We start from the raw sequence: 13,998 nt of genomic DNA, 5'->3' as shown, positions 1-13,998 counted from the left end.
CAGTGACAGTTTCACTGAACTTGGGAAATGGAGTTGCTTTGCATCAACTTATTTTTGTCAGTGTAAGCACTGATTATTATTTCATCAAGGCTTTTTATTTCACTGTTGTATGATACACATTTTAGAGATACATAACTCCAGTTTTTGTTCCTGTTGCAGACAGCTTAAGATGTGCACAGGCCTTTTTAAGAATCTGTTTCTGTTCTTAACGTCTTTTTATCCTCTGTGTTTGCTTCTATCTTTCATTAACGTGAATCCTGGGGCTATCTACTGTCTTGAAGTTTTAATTTGCACAGTGATAAGCATGTCTTTCCTCTCTCTTGCCTATTTTGGGTTGTAAACTCTCTCAGGGACAAGCTCTGTCTTTTAATTGTAGCTGCACAGCTCTGACAAAACTTGGCCTTGATTTTGCTTGGAGTTTTAGGAAGCGCTTTTATGTAACTAGTACTGATGCTACAGTTCATTTATTTTTGCTGCCAGTTATACTCCACCTTGCCATAAAACAGCCGTCACCACAACTTTCTGGGGTAAGTTGCCCTTGCTGTCACGTTTCTCAAGTGATGGCAGGTTTTGCCTTTCTTTGCTGTGATTTAAGCGATAGCTGTGGCTGAGCTAGCTGTAGATTTAAATTTTAAGTAGCAGTGTGTTCATTTATTCTCTGTTTGAATCGAATTTTCTAAAGGCTTAGGGCAGGTTTGTGCACAGAAATAGTACAGCAATGGATAAGTTGTAATGAATTAGTTTAAACGTGTCATCGTGAGAAAGGATCCTCTCTGTTAGCAGTGAACTGCCCGTAGAGATGTCAGGGATGCACAGGGCTGTGCCACAAGAGCTCTCAGCTGACATTTGTGCTCTGCTATGACAAACTGTAAGAGAGAGCAACAGTAAAAAAAACATCTACTATCCATCCAGAAAGTGTTGTTTTCATTTTGCATATGGTATGGTTGATACAGCAAATCCATAAGTGGAACGCAAAGGATGGCTGTAGCTGAATGTTTAAGTTTGATGTTTTGATCATTGCATGTGAATGTTTGAAACCAGTGGACATGCCTAAAAATGGAGCATGCTGTTTGCTTAGTGCTGCAGTGTTTCAGGTGCAAGCTGTGATTATGGATCTGCATATGCTTAATTTTTGAGTCAGGGAACTGAAACTGCTTAGCGAACCCAGATTCCTGACAGCAGGAGATGAAAACCAGTTCCCAGGACAGACTAGGTTTTAGCTGACATGGGGACCATGGTGACTTACTCCAGGACAGGCTTTAATCTACTGCAGACAGCAAGGATTTTTTTCTGGGAAGCTTCAAACCAATCCACTGTTCCCAATGGCCCAACAACAACAGATTGAGACCCAGTGAGATACTTGAAGGAGTGCAAGCACACTGTAAAACTTAAAAGCTTGAGCTCCCTGGGGGCATTTGCTGTGCTGAACAACCCCTCAACCCCTTGAGTCAGGAGTAGCTGCGCAGTCCTTTGGCTGATCTTGCAAGGAAGCTCCAGAGCCTCAAGAGGGGAGCAGCACAGGAAGGTGCGACCCAGATGGTGATGGCTTAGGATGAGAAACATCTCCAGCAGATTTTTTGCAAGGGGTGATTATGTAGTTCAGGTGCATGCAATGGCTGATAAAATGTTTAAAGCCCTTGCCAAGGAAATGATGTCAACAACTAGTCTGTCTCTGGAGATGCATCCCTGTGGGTCATTCTGCTTAAGACTGCAGAGTTTTCATCCCCTCATCTGTGATGCCTATTTCGTGTATTTTAATTGTGTATTTGTATTTGGAGAGGATTTTGCTTTCTGCTGTTCTCCAGACTTTATCCTTAGGATGCTTCTCTCTTCAGGGCAAAGTACTCTTTCAGTTGAAGGATGCTAAGCCATTTGCCCAAACAAAAAGAGCCTGTTGAATCAGAAATGGGCACCTGTTTTGAGGGCATAGAAAGTTCGCGGTCAACATTGTATAATTCAGAATGAGGACTATGAGTTTGACTTTTTCTACTTTCAAGAGGTTTAGGAAACACCCAGAGGCACTGACTGGCTTGTGTCACCTGGAGGCAGAAGTGAAAGGCTTTGCTGGTTCCAGTTCTAAGAAATATCTCCAGCGCTAGGAACTTTTCATAGACAGTAAGGATGGGCAAAGAACTTGTGCCTTGGAATAACACAGTGGTAAAGGAATGTAGATGACTTTCTTTTCCTCCCCTTTTGATTTGTTTTGGAGTGGTTTAGCTTGCTTGTTTAACAGTGAAAATTCAAGATAGCAGATGAAAGCAGGAATCCTGCTGTCAAACCAGCTTTAACAACATCTTGGTAAGACCAGATGAAAATTATACTCATTATCCCCGATGAAATAATTGCTTTGTTAAGAATCTGCAAATATCAGATTTTGGCATGATTTTGTGATTGAGTCATTCGCACTAGTGTATCTGTGATGTAAGAGTGATGGCTTTTGACTGCATCTTGAGAGCAATACATTTGAGCTAATCACCTGGCATGTGGTCACTAAGGTTAATTCAGCAGCTACCCAGCTACTCCTGTCCCCTGTCTGCATGGGGAATGGGATGATGCGAGCAGGTAGCATCTGACACAAGGCAGGCATCTGGGAGAGGAGCTTTTCATGTGCCCCAAATCACTGGGGGGTTCTGAGGAGGGAAGTGCTGCTATTTACACCCGGCATAGCTCCCTGTCCCTGTAGGCTAGGCCGTTTGGTAGTGCTGATGCTGATCTGAACATGTGCCCTGGCTGTGTGTTTTTATGTGGGAAATACTGCTGGTTTTCAGGTGCGTGCCATCAGCACTCTGGTTGCCATCAAACCTGTTGTGATCAATTTTTCAAGGTGTAAATCTTAAAACTTTCTCTTGAACCATAAGTTTCCAAAAACAGCTTCATGGCCAGCAAGGAGGAGTTTACTGTTAGCTTCTGCTGCTGGGGTGGTCCCGTGAGGTCACCAGGTGGGAGCTGGTCCTGCACAGGCAGCAAACCCCATCATGGTACCAGCAGGGCAGGTAGGAGTCCCATGGGCATGTTGGTAGATACCTACATGGGATGCAAGGTCTGGCAAGGTTGACATGTGCGTGTCCAGTGTGCTGACACACTGTTACTGCTGTTCTCAGCTTAGCTTATCCTGGGTTTTGCTTGAAAACTATTACTTATTTATGCAAAAATCATTGCTGCTGTGACAGAAAGTGTTTTTTGTAGACAGCTATTTTACATTTTCCATTTTGCTGTCTGCCTTTTTAACTACTTACTGCATTTCTGTTTTCCATTTGTTTACACCTTGCTCCTGCCAAGCTTTTCTTTAATATAACATTTCAAAGCGATCTTTCCTTTGTATATTCAGATTTGCAACTTGTTGAACACCACACAGTAGAAATCAGTCAAGCCCCTTTTAAACTCCCCTGCAATTAGCTGGTGAAAGACGGGTGGGAAGAGCGGCTCTGACACATCTTATTTATTTATTTATTTTACACTCAGAGGGGAAAAATGTTCCTTTTTGTTTTATTAATGATGTGCTTATGAAATTGAGCGTTTGATGGTATGCACTTGGAGCAAGCGTAACGCGAGCTTCCCCACATCTGTAGCAGGCTAGTTTGTTCCAGATGTAGGCTTCTTGCTCTGAACAGAGGCTGCCTTGCATACAATGGTGGAGAAAGGCAGCCTGCAGGGAGCAACTTGAGATGCTGGCTCGATTCTCTATTCTCATTTGTGGTCTGTTACATAAGATGACCCATTTTTTCTTGCTCATCATTAATCCGAGTGGAATATTCATACCATCTTAAAAAACATTTTAATTATTTGTAGCTTGTGCACTTTGATCATCTGCAAGAGGAAAGATCTGATCCAAGGCACTGCCTGCTTGCCAGAGCCGAGTTAGGAGGAAAGTTGAGTCACCTAAGAATGATGTAACTGCAGAGAATAAAAAACAGCCATTAGCCAAGCTGCAGCCTCTCTCACTTGACCGTTTGTGCTTCTTCTTGCTATAAGAATGTTCACAGAAGCAGTATAAATCTTGAAGGGACTTCAAAAGAAGGTCTAGTCTCTTCTCCTTCTCTCTGACAAATAGAGTCACACACAGAGATCACAGAGAATGGTAGGGATTGGAAAGGATCTCTGGAGATCATCTATTCCACCCCTCTGCTAAAGTAGGTTTCCTAGTCTGCCTTGCACAGGAAGGCATCCAGATGGCTATTGAATATCTCCAGAGGAGACTCAGTAGCTCCTCTGAACAGCCTGTTCCAGTGCTCTGTCACTCTCAAAGTGAACAAGTTCTTTCTCATGTTTTATGGAACTTCCTGTGTTCCAGTTCACGCCCATTGCCCCTTGTTCTATCGCTTGGTGTGGTACCACCAAAGATAGCCTGGCTCTTTTCAACCATCCTCTTGGCCACTGCCCTTTAGATATTTGTAAGTGTTGGTAAGATCACAGAATCGTGGAGATTGGATAAGATCATTTGGGTCATCTAGTCCAACCATCAATCCATCCCCACCATGCTCACTAACCATGTCCCTCAGTGCCATACCTCCACGATTCTTAAATGATAAAATCACCAAGGTTGGGAAAGACTTCTAAGATCATCCTGTCCAACATACACCAGTCACCGATATTTTCTACTAAACCATGTCCCTCAGAACAACATCTAAACATTTCATGAACACCTCCAGCATTGGTGAGTCCAACACCTCCCTGAGCAGTCTGTTCCAATGCCTCACCACTGTTCTTGAGAAGAAAATGTTCATCCATGGCATCCACACAGCTCTCCTAGCATGGGGAGTAGTTCTACTGCTGCTCGGGTGCTGTGGCATAGATCTCAGCAGGACTAATATTGCCTTCCAGAAGATGGGGAAAAATCTCTAAAAGAAATTTTGACTTCTCCTTCCTTTGGTGATTTCCAGAGAGAGTGTGGAAGTCTGTAAGTGTGCCTCGTGGCCATATCTCAGGTGGACTGCATGGTTCTCTGTGGCTTGTGACATCAGCCCACGAGGTCTAGCTCACCTTTCCATCTCACTTCACAAGTACTGAGCTTCCTTGTGTTGACCTGACTTTGTTTAAGGGTAGTGAAGGAGTATGGATTAGTCTCCTTATTCTTGAGAGCAGTGAAAAGAGGCTGTTCTTGCTGAGGATATCTGCAGTCTGAAATACCTCCCTGAACCCACAGCATCTCTCTGTACTGTGGGCATGAAATACTCTCTCACAGACTGCTGTGGATGTATGTGTGAGGATTTATTGTGTCACTTGTGAACAAAACTATGGGGATTATTCTGAATCATTTATAAATGAAGCTACGAGGATTTTTCTGAGCAAATAGAAAAGTTCCAATGTTAGTAGGGATACGAAACTGGCAGCAACCAGTGTTGTGCAGCCCATCAGAGGATGCCATTCTGCAGCTAAAGTCATCGTCCTCCTCTGGGCAGGATTCAGCAGGCTCCAAGGGCAGGGACCTGCGGACAGCCAAATCTAACCATGAATGAAGCTTCCCTTGGGTGTCATAAGTCTCTGGAACTGAGTGAATATGGCACAGTCTTAGCCCTCATCTGAAGTCTGAGTGAATGTGTATTCTTGTTTAGGAAGAAATACTTGGAAATAGGATCCTTTAAAAAATTTAAAAGTGAAAGACATAGAATGCATTGCTCTGCTTTTTAAATTTTATTTAAAGCATTTAAGGCTTGTGCTGTTGAATGTGGGTTTCTCCAAGAACTCAAGAAAACTGTTTTTTTAGTCAAATTTAAATACATTTAAGAATCCTTGGCCTGGAGCTTTACTGGTAAAGCTCTTGTGTGATGCAGCCACAAAAGGTGCCTGATGGAAGCAGCAGCATTTCCCAGCTGGCAGTGGAGTGTCCCATGCTGCTCTGTGCAGAAGTAGAGTGCCTTTGTGGGGAGGAAATGGGGCTCTGTGGAACACCTCCTTTCTCCAAGAAATCTCACTGAAACGCTAGGAAATCTGCGTTTTGGTGCTCAGCTTTAAAAAGTCAAAGATATGTGGGTACTTCTGGGGTTGACTGAACAGCTGTGGCTGTTCTGCAAAGGGAGAATGGTCAGCAGATGTAGTTCTTAGTGCCACTGACTTGTGACTTCAGAAAGGATTAAATAAATGTATATTTGGTTACATGCTAGGCTGAGGTGCTGTGTGCAGCGTGACTGTGCTCTGCCATCCCCGCTTAGGCTGAGTAATGCGCAGGTAGTTTTGACTTCAGTGGGACTTGAAAGGGAATGAGAGCAGCAGAGCCTCACCACTTGCTGCTACGAAGTGTTGTGCCGTATGAATGAGTATTGGAGTGTGGGTCAGTGGAGAGTGAATTTGGGTTTTTTTAGTATGTGACAGTGAGAAGTGCTGAGGAGTGTAGGCGGGGTGCTGTGTGTGGGCCTTTGCATAACCAGCATTCCAAAACACTTTTGCAAGTCATTAGAAACAGTGTTATAAGTGCATTGTTAGGCTTTATCAAAGGGTTTGCTTCTGAACTAGGTGTAACAAGTGGACAGCCAGAGCAGCATCCTGAATGAGCATCATTTTGGTTGGGGGAGGGAGAGATGTGACACATCTGATGTTCATTATGGGTGCAGGGCATATTATAGCAGTAAAATCTCTTTGGAGCATTGTCAGACTTTGGCCTAGTTCTGTGTTTGTGTGTTTGTTTGTTTTTGAGCACATAAATACAATTGTCTCTAGCCTCTGCATTTAACGTGATGTTTTGTCTATCTTGGTAATCTGTCTCAAGGTATTTGCTGTCCTTACATGCCCTGTTACTCAACTGGGACTGGGCTTTTATCAGTTTCTTCAGCATCCTAGTTAAACCTGTGGGATATTGCTCATGTGCACTGCTGTCAAGTTAACAAATTACCCACAGGTGTCTGCTTCTCCAGGATCAAACTTTTGGCTTACCTCTCAAAACACCAGGTTGGTTTTTCCTGTTTTTCGTACCGTGGTCTTGGGGCTGTGTAACCTTTATCTCCTGTTCTTCTCTTTGTTCTGAGGTACTAGTTTACATACTCGAGATCATATTTTTTTCTCTGTCTGAAAAACTCATGTTGCATTGCATTTAAAAGTTTCAACATCGGTCCCCAGTGGTCAGGTTAAAAGAAAAAAAACACATTTTCTTCACTTAATATAGGCTGAGATAAGCAGCGTTGGACTAAAATCTGCAAGCCACTGCCACAAACCTTACGTCCACTGATATATTTAGCAGTTCCACTCCTCGGAAACAAGCAGCAATTTCTACGAGCTCTTCACAGTTTGGCATGAAAGTTGAATCATCTCCACTGCTTGGGTGTTTGTGTGCTGCAAGAACATTGTCTCTGTGCAGCACAGACCCAGTCAGAAATATGACCTCCCCCGTGCTGAGTGACTGTGGCAAGCAGCCTGAAATCACCTCCAAACTGTGTATTTTTCTGCCTTGCAAGCTTGGAAGCTTCCTGGGATTCTAATAATTCTGTTACTCTGATTCTTCCCTTCCCTCTGAGAGTGTCCTGGCAATTGCCTCTGCATATTGCTTGCTTGATTATTTTTCTCTTTCCTTTCCTGTTCCGCTGATAGCAGCCTCTCCTGTGTTTCCTTGTGCCCAGTCCTTCCAGTAGGATGCATGGGAACTAGTCTCTTGTATTGCATTTTGTATTGCACCAGAAATTGTAGAGCTCTGTTTTGGATTTATAGTCTTTAAAAAAAATAAATAAATAAAGCTGTGCTAAACATTACTCATTACCTTGCTTATATTGAAAATTTATTCTTTGTGGTGGGAAAATCCTTGCTTACAGTCTGTATAACATCTGTCAAATAAGGAATAGTTGATCAGAAGCTGACAGTGTGAGGCTGGCATTTTCCTCCTCATGTCTCAAATGCTGCGAGCCATTTGGAGAGGGAAACGCTGCTGCATGCTGCAAGTCTGCTCCGCTCTGGTGTTCAGGGTGCCGTTTCAGTGGTATCTCGCTTCTCAGCCCCTCGCTTTCTGCAAATCCTAGAGTTTTGGTGAAGGTGCTGGAGGCTGCTGTTGGCTATGGGAAGGATTGGGATGTAGAACTGCAGCGCAGAACAGCATAGCTCAGAAAAGCTGCAAGCGGGCCTGCAAGGAAACTTACACATGCTGCACCTGCTCTATGCTGCCTCCTCCTTTCTACCTCCTTTGCTTGGACCACAAATAACAAGGAAAAGCTCAGCAAAAAAAACCCAAAAACAAAAAAGCCATGTGGCTTGAGCTCTACAGATGTGTGGTGATGGGCAGCAAGGCTGTACGTCGCTCCCTCCTCTACCCTCCCAGCCTTCTCTCAGTGTCCAAATCCAAACTCAAGGACTCTCTGCCCATTTTCTCTCAGCGAGAAGGTTCCCGAATATGGAAGATGCACATCCTGAAGGGGACGGACGGGCTGGGGATTCAGATAACAGGAGGCAGAGGCTCGAAGCGATCCCCGCACAGCATCATCATCACCCACGTGGAGGAGGGCGGCTCAGCACACAGGTGAGCCAGCAAGCTGAGCCTTCAGAGTGTGACCCAGCATCTGTGGCCATTGCTGTTAGCCAGGGTCAGGATAGGTGTGGGTGATTTGTCCTAATGATGTGGAGACCTTCATCAGTCTGTAAAGGTTAAGAAGGTGAAATTTTAGCTTGAAAGCTCATTTTTGTTATTGAAGACCTCTCTCAGCATGTTTAGTCCAAGGTAAAGACAAACAAAAGACTTGAGTTTAGTGCAGGTCCATACCAGAGTCAGTATGTATAGGGACTTGCTGTGATATCCTTCCGGTACTTGATGGGAGCTTATAAGCAGATGGGTGACTGACTTTTTATATGGTCTGATAATGGTGGGACATCAAGAAATGACTGTAAACTAAAGGAGAGAAATTTAGGTTAGATGTTAGGAGGAAGTTCTTCACTCAGAGGACAGTGATGCGCTGCCACTGCTGCGCAGAGGGCTGTGGTGCCCCATCCCTGGAGGTGCTCACAGCTGGGTTGGAGTGGGGCCCTGGGCAGCCTGAGCTAGCTGGGGCAGCCAACCCATGGCAGGAGTTGGTATGGGTTGATCTTTAAGATTACTTCCAGCCCAAGCCATTCTGTGATTCTTGGCACCAGGCTCTTGATGATGGAACGTAACCCAGTGAGCCTGATGGCTTGCAGGGCTCTTTTCCCAGGTCAGTTTCTGGGATATGGGCCTTTCCTATGGGGTCATCAATGGGCGAGGATAAGCTGTGCATCCCAGGGGATTGCTCACTCCCAGCCCTGCTTCTGATGGTGAGATCTGAGGCTCACTGCTGTTTCCCATCCATCTCCAGTGCGGCACAGAGAGGGTCTGAGAGTGCTTTCACTCTGCAGGCAGAGTGAAATGGCTCTGAGTATAGCAACAATTTCCAGAGGACTCCTTCCTGTGCTCCCTTTCTGGTCAAACAACGCTTCACTGATCAGTGCAAATTTAGCATCACCCAGGTCACATTTTACCTCACCAAAATCCACCTAAAGCATGGTGGGAGCCCAACGTTCCCTCTCTGTTTTCACAGGGACGGCAGGCTGACGGCAGGCGACGAGCTCCTGATGATCAACGGGCAGTCACTGGTGGGGCTGTCCCACCAGGACGCCGTGGCTCTCCTGCGCTCGGCCGCCGGCATGGTGCAGCTGGTGGTCGCCAGCAAGGTACAAGCAGCACACGTTATGTCCTCTCCCTGGTGTCTCCCTTAGATCTGTCCTCAAGGATGTGTGCGTGGAAAGGGCACATTTTTGAGATGGAGGCACATGTTTGCATTTGCTCCCTTAAGTTTAATGCAGTGCTACTGGGATTGTTATCAGGAGCTGCTGTAAATCTGTGGCAAATCAGCAGGGTATAGACTACAGTAGTGATTTGCTTGTATTGTTACTGTTGTTCAGTGTGCAAATGAGGCTGGATTTAGTCATGCAGACGTTACTTAAGTTTTGGGCAAAAAGCATTTTCTTAAAATATACGTAGACTGCTAAATAAAGCAGGCTGTACTCAGCCTCATCAGGTGCTTGCCTGTGGAGTCTGTTATCTCTCTCCATATCTGTGTGCTAGAGGTCTCCTGATGATGATCCCTTGGCTTAAATTCCTTATTTTGTCCTTGTTAATAGCTTGGAGCAAAACTCTCACAGATAAAGTAGCATGAAATTTCAGGGGAATGAGAGTGGAATTCATTTATTAGGAGGGCTCTCAGTTTTGCTTTCAGAGATCAAGGGAATATTACACAATATTTTTGCTTTGTTTATGGAAATCCTCCCCACCCCAGTTTGCACATTCTCCCTGGTAGGGTTGAGAATACTTCCAAAAGCACTTAGGATCTCAGAAAGGACAACACGACCACTGAGGCTGGGGAGGGACCTCTGAAGAAGGGGGGGCATGGGGACCACTCTTGTTAACCCAGCCAATCTGGTGCAGATTTACATAAGCTTCATTTCTGGATGCTCTTTTGGCTTCATAAAGAAGCTTTCTATTTCTTGACTTGGTCAAGAAGAGGCTCTCTTCCTCCATGTTAAAAGTGAAGAGCCTGTAACTTTCTAATGTTTAATTTAGACAGGGAGTTTCATTCAAGACCTTCTGTAGGCTCCCAGCATGATATTAGCCCCACCAGTGTTTATTCTGGAAACAACATGCTTTGAACTGGAATAGGTACATTTTGTACTTCATTTGGACAGTTGGAGTCCCTGCCAAAACACAAGGCGTTAGCCTGCCTAGGACTGTCCTGAAAATTATTTGCTTGCTCATGGAGTGACTGCATCGAAATAATCTCTGTGAATAACCTTACAGATTAAAATTTCATATAGAAGGGCATATATAGGTGAAGTGTTCCCCATCAGATTCCTCTGGCTGCTGTTTGTTGGTATAGGAAAGCAGCCCTACAGTTTGGCATGCTGAGCACTGCAAACACAGGATTGCCTTTGGAAGCAATAAAACGAGAGCCTGTCTTACCGTCTTACTTCAGCTGATGCACATGTTTACCTCTCAGAAAACATGCCAAAGCCAGGGGAATGTCTCCTGAAGCATCTGGACTGGGTAGGTAGAGGCTTACGGAGTTAGTTCTCCCAAACAGCGCTGTTGGTTTGTTGCCTTGGAACATTTAGATAGGCATATATGTGAAGGGAGCACGGCGTGAGATTTGGGACACAGTGACATGAGTAATGAGCCTGCAAGCTCTGCGTCTGCTTGCCGTGGCTTTTAGTGAATTCAGGTGGGGAGGAGCAGACTGCTGCGGGAGCATTTATTTTAAATTCTCTTTTATGAAATCTGATTGTTTTAGATGTGTATTGGCCTGTGTTTACTTGGTGCACATGTTAACACCAGATCTGCTGTCAGTAACTGGGCCATTACAGTTCAAGCTGATGGAAATACATAAGGAGGGAGGATTGCTGGGGAGCTCCCTTTGGGCAGGTGATATGGGGCAGAGTCAGCGTGGCTTTGGTGGATTCTGTGATGTAACACATTTTATTGTCTCTCGGGTAGGAATCCGCTGAAGGGGATTTTCTGAAGTACCCATCTGCCAGTTTGCCAGATTTGCTTAGCACTTGCTCAGTCCAAGACTCTGTCTCTTGCACTGACAATAAAGAAAATGAAGAGCCCGAAGAAGAAGATGTGAAGGGAGAGAATGTGTCCCCTGAAACACTGGTTGCTGTAAGTGTGGCTTTGGTGACATTTTCACCCTCTCGCTCGACACCTGCTTGCATCTGTCTCATTCTCCTCCAGCCTGGCACAGATGGGAAGGGGCCATCCAACCCAGCCCTTTTTGCACAGAAGGTGGTTGGAAGCAGGGGTGTCACCTACTGTGGTATCTGCCCTCTGTTCTGCGCTGTAGCAAAGCAGCAGCGTGGGCAGCAGGAGCTCTTGTATGCTCCAAGCTGTGGGAGAGTCATGGTTATTCCTTTCTCCAATCTGTTGGGTGTTTTTTTGCCCCTTCCAGTGCTTTTGTTGGAACCAATGGGATATCTCTTACAGCGCTTACGTGGCAACACGCTCCTCTTTGCTTCTTTTGTAACTAAACTTCTGGAACAGCCTGCTGTCCAGTTCTTCAAGGTTTCATTTGCTCTGCTGATGCCAATGGATGCTTTTTGAAGGGAGGAGTCTGAATTTATGGCTGTGGACTGTAACTGAAGGTCTACTGAGTAAATGCTGTCAGTCGATAATCTCACCCGCATTCCCTTCAGGGCTGCATTAAGCAGAGATTAAGTGGATTATTGTTATTTATTTGTAATGTAGCAGCTCTCTGAAGCTTCATCAGTATCCTGGGCCTCTGTTGTATTGTACAAATGCAAAATAAAATGATGTTCTCAACTCTAAAGAGCTTACAGGCTTGTTTTCAGGCATGAGAAAGCATGTGGATTCAATTGAAGCTATTCTCTTCTTGATTTTTTTCTTCTTGTCTTTCTTCCACCCCCCTTTCTGTGGCAACTGTAATAAATCTCTGAAACCTTTGGGTGGCTCAGACGTGATGTCTAGCGTGGTGATTTGATTGTGTATTCTTACACTTCTCCAGCTTCATGCTACGATCTGCCTGATGCTGGTGTTCCCTTCATACCTGCATGTTATCTCTGCTTTGAGTCTATGCTCTCTCAAGCATCTTTTTAGTATGACAAGTTTTGTTTTCTCGTTAATGATGTCTGCACAGTCTTCTCTCCCATGTGCCAGGTTGCTGTTCTGTGGGGAGAAAGGGAAATGCGAATAAATCAGGGATGCTCAGTGCCAGTGACATGGTAGTGTTTGTATGCAAACTTAAATGGGCATCTCAGCATTCTTTTAGCTTTAGAAATTCTCTTCTGTGTGTCGTGTTTTAAGATCTGGTAGTTTTTCTTAAGCCTGTGGCTCAACAAAGCTTTAACCTAAAAATCAAAAGTTAATTATACATGGCTTCAGGATGCAGTTCCCTGGCATTCCAGCAAATCTTTCTGCACATGCTACCAGTGCCACTTCATATGCTTGTGAGTTTCCAGGCAAGACTCTTTGTGTTTTTTATTGAAGGCGGTTTTGAGATGTCGTTGAATATTTCCTTTCTCAATTAACGTAACTCTTGGAAAAGCTTGAGGTAGCTGAGGTACACGGTGCTGTGAAGATCCAGCTGGACAAGCCCAGTGTAGCCCTTCAGCCTGTACTTGAGTTTGCATCCTGCCCTACATTCTGTGCTGAAGCTACTGCAGTGGAGGTGGCTTTGGAGCTTTGGTTTGCCTGCCTGGCATTGCCTTTGATGGCAGTAGCTGAAAGCTTTTGTAATGCATCACCGAAGGGTGGAGGGAAAATCATAGGAATCTGAGTAGTAAATGTGTTGGAAGAATGGCAGGAGTATATATTTTTTTCCCTTTATTTCTGGTGGGTTTTTTTTGTTTGTTTGTTTGTTTTGTTTTGTTTTTCTTATTGGAGAGGATGTCATTCAGAGGGATATAAGCATGCTGAGTTACTCATGGTTCTCAGGACCTCCTGTGTTTTCAGTTTTGCTGCACATGAAATTTTTCCTCTTCTAATCCAGCATGTGGATGCCTTTGCATTCTCTGTGTAAGTGCTGTGTCAGCCTCAGGAGTGCAGGCACAGCTCTGCAGCTTGGCGTGGGCAGTGCACGCAGCGCAGACCCCTGGGCTCTCCCTGCAGTCTGATCCATCATCTTCACACAACCTGGGCTGTGCGAATCCTGTGTGCTGCCAGGCAGGACGTGGGAAGGCAAAGGCATGGGAAAGATGAGCTCACACGTGGTTTTTCTCTGTCTGGCAAGGTGGGGAGAATTTTTCACAGCAAGGCTTTGAGGCTGGTTTGAAGGTCAGCATGAGCATGAAGTGTCATATGATTTAAAATAAAAAGCAAGCAAACACAAAAGCATACCTGTGTGGCTACAAAGTGTATGTGTATGTACAAGTATGTATCTGTGCGTGTATATATATTCATGTATATATATATATACACACTTAATTGCAAAACTGCTTTAGAAATTACTGTTCTTTGCTGCTCCCACTCCCTTGATGATAATCACGTGCTCTCTTTCTCTCATACATTCCATATATTGGTACTGTATATCACTGTTGCTGATGGTTAAAAGAAAACTAATCTGG

General features: G+C 44.7%; 1 protein-coding gene across 11 annotated transcripts in view; it reads left to right on the top strand.

The window, feature by feature from the left end:
* The window catches only part of PDZD2 (PDZ domain containing 2), a 198,823-nt gene that overhangs the window by 136,265 nt on the left and 48,560 nt on the right, over positions 1 to 13,998 (top strand). For 9 of the 11 annotated variants that reach the window (XM_048931119.1, XM_048931117.1, XM_048931118.1 and 6 more), the window contains 3 exons: positions 8,292 to 8,434; positions 9,465 to 9,597; positions 11,414 to 11,581. The exons of 1 other annotated variant lie outside the window; for it this stretch is intronic. In XM_048931119.1, coding sequence (XP_048787076.1) covers positions 8,292 to 8,434; positions 9,465 to 9,597; positions 11,414 to 11,581 — 444 coding nt within the window. The remainder of the gene's footprint in view (positions 1 to 8,291; positions 8,435 to 9,464; positions 9,598 to 11,413; positions 11,582 to 13,998) is intronic. One more of the 11 variants, XM_048931120.1, reaches the window with a different exon arrangement.

The sequence above is a fragment of the Lagopus muta genome, chromosome Z (assembly GCF_023343835.1).
Source record: "Lagopus muta isolate bLagMut1 chromosome Z, bLagMut1 primary, whole genome shotgun sequence".
In the NCBI taxonomy this organism is placed as follows: Eukaryota; Metazoa; Chordata; class Aves; order Galliformes; family Phasianidae; genus Lagopus; species Lagopus muta.
The sequence above is the reverse complement of the archived record's forward strand: the minus strand, read 5'-3'. Positions and strand labels throughout refer to the sequence as shown.